The sequence below is a fragment of the Microtus ochrogaster genome, chromosome 19 (genome assembly GCF_000317375.1).
Source record: "Microtus ochrogaster isolate Prairie Vole_2 chromosome 19, MicOch1.0, whole genome shotgun sequence".
Taxonomy (NCBI): Eukaryota; Metazoa; Chordata; class Mammalia; order Rodentia; family Cricetidae; genus Microtus; species Microtus ochrogaster.
The window spans coordinates 28797751-28803682 of NC_022021.1; the positions used below are offsets into that span (position 1 = coordinate 28797751).

The window sequence follows — 5932 nt, forward strand, 5'->3', positions numbered from 1 at the left end:
TTTTGGGGGGCGGGTAGAATGAGCAACTTCACAATATTAATTCTAACAATTTAAGAACATGGACTATCTTTCTGCTTTCTAGTGTCTTTCTAGATCTCTTTATTGGGAGATTCGAAGTTTTCATTGTCGAGGTGCTTCCGTTCCTTAGACAGGTTTATTCATTTATTGTCTTTGACACTGTTGTAAATGGCGGTGTCTATGATCTCCTTCTCAGTGTGTTATTCGTACAGAGAAGGACTGGGTTTTGTAATTCGATTTTGTACTCTGGTACTTTGCTGAAATTGTTGGTTATTTCTACAGTTTTCAGGTTAAATATTGGGATCTCTTATGTATAATAACATGCAAACAGCTAGGGCTTCCGGCACTATACTGAAAGGGAGTGGAGATGGTCTTAACTTGTTCCTGGTTTCAATGAGGTTTTTCTCTGTTTGTCTTCTATAGCGTATATTATGTTGAATTATATTTCCTCCAGTCTCACCATCTAGGACTTTTATCATGAGAGTGTACGGGATTTTGTTAAAGGTCTTTTCTACATCTATTGAGATGATGGTATAAATTTTGTTTTTAAGTCTAGTATATGATTATGTGAATAATAATGTAAATAATATAAACAATACATTCCTCGTATAATGTTGAAAAAAAATAGTGCTGGAGTTGAAAAATGCTGGGGTAAATATATTTTATTTAATAACTATTTATTACCTCAGAACTAGTTAGGAGGCTCTTTAATTTTATACTTACAGATATTTTGATTAAAAAATAAGCACATAAAAACTTTTGTTATTTATTTATATGTATTAGAATTTTGCTTATATGTATGTACCATGTGCATGATGTGCCTGTGGAGGTCATAAGGGGACACGTGATACCCTGGAATTGGAGTCACAGATGATTTGTGAACCACCACGATGGTGCTGGGAACTGAACCTGAAAAATGCTCCTAATCACTGAGCATCTCTGCAGCCCCATAACAGTTTTTCCCACTTGTCCTCTATCAGCTAATTCTCTCTCTAAGAGCAACATTACTAGTCTGGAGGGAGGGGCTGTAAAGGGAAAGGTTTTCTATGTATGCCTTTAATATAGCCAAGCAAAATTTCAAAGTAACATATGTGGACATTTTTTTTTTTTTTTTTTGGAGACAAGGTCTCTCCATAGAGTCCTGAAATTTTCTATGTAGGCTGGCCTTGAATTTAAACATCTGCCTACCTCTGCCTCGAGAGTGCTGGGATTAAAGGCATATACCACTATGCCTGGTACGTATATAGTATGTTTAAATTATTTAAAGAATAATTTAAAACTTCAAACTTTGAAAGAAGGCACACAATTCACAGAAAACAGGAAAACTACACAGTCAATTTACAGAACTGGTTAACTGTCAATATATCAATAAGGCCAACTGGTCAATATGAAAAATGCTTAATTTTCTTAGAAGTGAAACGAGAAATTATTCCTTTATGCCTGTTAGATTAGCAAAAGGTACAAAAATAATTCCAATAGTTATGCACTGCTTTTCAAAAGAGCTAAAGATCATATCTCTAAAAACTAAATTAAAAATCACACAAAATTCATGAAGAAGCAAACAGAAACACCCAAATTTTTCTCAATGCCTGATGGAGGAAGGTCATTGGTTAATTAAATAAAGAAGCTGCTTGCCCATTCCTGAGAATGTGACAAATAAACTGAATGGAACACTGTTTCAAAGTGTGTGTCAGAAGAGTGTGGTTTATACTAGAATCCCAACTATAGAAAAAGAATATGGCACGGAATTAAATGCTTGGCACTGAGGAGCTATGTGACATGGATTAAGATACTTATATTTTCTATGCTTTAGTTTCCTTAACTTTAAAATTAAATGAGAAAATGCATGTAAAGTTCTTCAAGTGTCTAATCACAGTGTTACGCAGACACGAGCTAACTATTAGCTACAGATTATATATGAAGCTAAGTTATTTCTGGATCTACTATAGGCAGATGGAATAAGTGTCTTGGAAATAATATATAGGTATATATAAAACATATAATAGTATATATTTATATATAATAGTATATGTATGTATGTACACACCTACATACATACATATATAAATATTTCTTATTCTCTATTATTTTCCTTGATCCTTAAAAATTTCTCAGGAAGTCCTGAGGTTTTCACGGAACTTACAAATTAAGTGGAAATTGTTTAACACCTAATAACAAAAGAAAAAACCAATTCAGTAGAGGAAACTATTAAAGTGAGCTCTTTAGAACACAGTATATAAAAAATTAAGAGTGGTTTCTAAAACATTTTAAAATTTAGCATATGTGCCGGGTGGTGGTGGCGCACGCCTTTAATCCCAGCACTCGGGAGGCAGAGGCAGGTGGATCTCTGTGAGTTCGAGGCCAGCCTGGTCTACAAGAGCTAGTTCCAGGACAGGAACCAAAACTACAGAGAAACCCTGTCTCGAAAAATCAAAAAAAAAAAAAAAATTTAGCATATGTACAAAATCACAATTTACTATTTTGCTATACATCACATTTAAACAATCTGATTTGATTTACACTATTCTTTTTATTTAAGCAATATTTTGTGAATTTTTATTTTATTTTAGGAGAACATAGCACATTAATATATCAATGTGTCTACTATCCATATTCAATATATTGCTTTATAATAAAAGTAATAAAATTTATTATGACAAATGAATTCCAAATTAAGAATCCAAAATATGGCTGGGTGGTGGTGGCACACATCTTTAATCCCAGCACTCAGGAGGCAAAGACAAGCAAATCTCTGTGAGTTTGAGGCCAGCCTGGTCTACAGAGTGAGTTCCAGAACAGGCTCCAAAGCTACAGAGAAAGAAACCCTGTCTCAAAAAACCAAAAAGTAAAAAATCCAAAATATAGTAAGTTTCTTCAAGTTACAATTTCTGCTTTATTCACTTTTGAGGTCCTAACAAGAGCTACAACTTTTATTAAACAGTTACAAAGGGGTTAGCTTAAGATCTAATAGAGAGGTCTAGAGAGATGGCTCAGAGGTTAAGAGCACTGTCAGCTCTTCCAGAGGTTCTGAGTTCAAGTCCCAGCAACCAAGTGGTGGCTTGCAACCATCTGTAATGAGATCTGGTGCTCTCTTCTGGTGTGCAGGCATACATGCAGACAGAATACAGTATACATAATCAGTAAATCTTTAAAAGAAAAAAGAGCAGACATAGAGCCTGCATTTGAATTGTTGATATGCTTAGATAACAAGCAGTAGAATGCAAATCTGAGTCAGTGAGAATGTGGCCAGCACATGTGAATTCTGTATACAAGAAAGACTAAGACAGCACAAGCTGGGTGTGGTGGCACATACCTTTAATGTCAGCACTTGGGAGGCAGAGGCAGGCAGATTTCTACTGAGGGAGTCCCAGAACAACCTAGACTGTTACACAAAAAAATCCTGTCTTGAAAAAAAGCAAGCCAGTAGTGGTGGCGCATGCATTAAATCCCAGCACTCGGGAGGCAGAGACAGGCAGATCTCTGTGAGTTTGAGGCCAGCCTGGTCTACAAGAAAAAAAAAAAAACCTAACCAACTAACCAACCAAAAACACAGTACTTGTACTTACACTACATTTAGTGGTAAGGTACGGCTGCATAGTCATAGCATGCTTAACCATGAGTTGGGGTCTTATTTTGCTGAATAAGAACAAAGTGGTTATACAAGCTACCAATCTTCCAGAATTCACACCTTTATTGTCTGAGTCTAAAAAAAAAAAAAAGAAAAAAAGAAAAAAGAGAAATAAGACACCAGATTAAGGCAAAGTAGTGAAAACTAGAATATTATTGAATTTACTGGACATAACAGATTCAGTATGGGTCTTAATAAAATGCATTAGTATTTCTCATGATATTTGATTACCTGTATTTTATTTTTGGGCACAAAATTACACAATGAAGAAAAAGAACAGAGGCCTTACTAAGAAAGGCAAGTTTCACTGTAGGGGGACACGACTGAAGTTTAAAAGGAGAAGGAAGTTGGAAAATTCAGGGAGTCTTGGGAAAACGTTGGCTACATCTATGGATGGAGTGAATACAGAGAAGACAAACAGTTCAGCTACACGAGACCGTAGAGCGCCCTGTGAAGCTGCTAAGTAACAATCAAGGCTCTGTGCAGTCAGTTACACAGAAGACTGTGCAAATGAGGCCAGTTAGACATACTCTGGTTCTTAAAAAATACATTTTTAAGAGATGATTAGCAATGTTAAACATTAATGGAGATTAATATCACCAATGAAGTCTAGGATAAGAAAAATAGAAAAGGCAAAAAGGTACACATGAAAAACGAGAAAATTTAAAGAAAACTAAAAAACTAAAACAAACCTCCCCAAACTAGTAAGTCCTGTGTAAGAAAAGAAAGGCTATCTACAATTCCTTTAGGGGCCATAAGTGATATGTCCACGAGAGGAAGCTGGCCCTTCAGTTGAGTAACTGATGTCTAGTGCTGCTCTTCATTATGTTTATCAGGAAATGGTAAGTTATATTAGTAGTTTGTGTTTTTAAGCAATAGGTACCAAACATAACTTGTCTTTTTGGTGCAATTTTTGATATTTGTGACTGACATAAAATATTAAGCATTTAATTTATATTAAATTTCAACAGATTAAAAATTAAGATTGAGAAATTTAATGAATTAAACATTAATTAAGAGAATTTTATAAACAATGAGGAACAATGTTAGAAAGATAGTACAATATTCTTAGGATATCTTAAATGGTTACTACATTTTCTTTGAAAGTTTTCTATAATTTAAATAATACCAAATAATTTTGTGATGCCATTAAAAAACATATTAGGCTGTGGACTTTATTCTTATTCAATATGACATCTAAAATTTACATGAACTCAAATTACCCTTAAAAATGACACACTAGTTACCAAGCAGGCAAATCCAGAGGTAAAACTGAGAAAAGGGACCAAGTACTTAAAAATCTCATAAATTAACTTAAGGATTAATATATAAAATATCTTACCAGCTAGAGACTCCTCATATTTAAGAATATGCTCAACTAGGTTATCAACAAGTTGAGTACAAGCTTTCTTCACAGGTTTATATGAGGAATCCTCTTCAGACTTCAACAACTATATGCATACATAAAAAAATTCCAGTAAAATTATTTATGAGGCAATGATGATAATGTACATGCATTAAATATCAATAAGCATTTTTTTAGTTAACATTAAAAGACAAAGGAAATATACATGACATATTTAAAACCAGCAATCTGCAAAGTCAATGATTTTAGTAGAAGTATTTGAACTACTGTGTGCAGGGACAGACACTGGATAGATGCAGGGAAAGTGGCTTTTCTCTCTCAAGCCAGCCAAGACCACAGAAACACTGTCTGATATTAGCAAATTATTTTAAATAATCAACAACTGTATCTGAATTATACCTTAAGCCTTGCAACTACAAAACATAATGGCATATTCTTTGGCAGATTTTTCTGCTTCATTTTTTGCCAAAGCATTAATAAGATGTGCTTAAAAACACGATGAAGAACAATAAAGAGGATGGAGATAAGCCTACCTGTAGTAACAAAGTAAAACCAACCCAATCTGAAATCATGGAAAATTTTAAATCTTAAAATCACGGAAAAAATGACTTAAGGTGTATCTGCTTTGCCAATAATAATTAGGTGAATATTTCTAGGGATATTAAAAGAAAGTTGCACTTCCCTTCTGTGGAGAGTTTTCCAGAGCTATCAGACATAATTTTCTGCAATAGCATAAATGTTCTCTTTTCTTGTGTCTGACAGAGTTGCAACAAGTCATGAGTGGCTCACATGAGAGGAACGAAAGTGAAGTAAAACAAAGAAAAATTTCAATATTCAAACTGTAAAAATGCACGATTTTAAATTTTTACTACAAGATGCATGGGTAGGCAAGTGTTTACAAAGAGCATTATACTACTACG

General features: G+C 34.1%; 1 protein-coding gene across 1 annotated transcript in view; it reads right to left on the minus strand.

The window, feature by feature from the left end:
• The window catches only part of Nipbl (NIPBL, cohesin loading factor), a 161413-nt gene that overhangs the window by 19826 nt on the left and 135655 nt on the right, over window positions 1-5932 (minus strand). The window contains exons 32-33 of the mRNA XM_005356741.3: window positions 4989-5097; window positions 3585-3721 (exon numbers count right to left, since the gene is read on the minus strand). Coding sequence (XP_005356798.1) covers window positions 3585-3721; window positions 4989-5097 — 246 coding nt within the window. The remainder of the gene's footprint in view (window positions 1-3584; window positions 3722-4988; window positions 5098-5932) is intronic.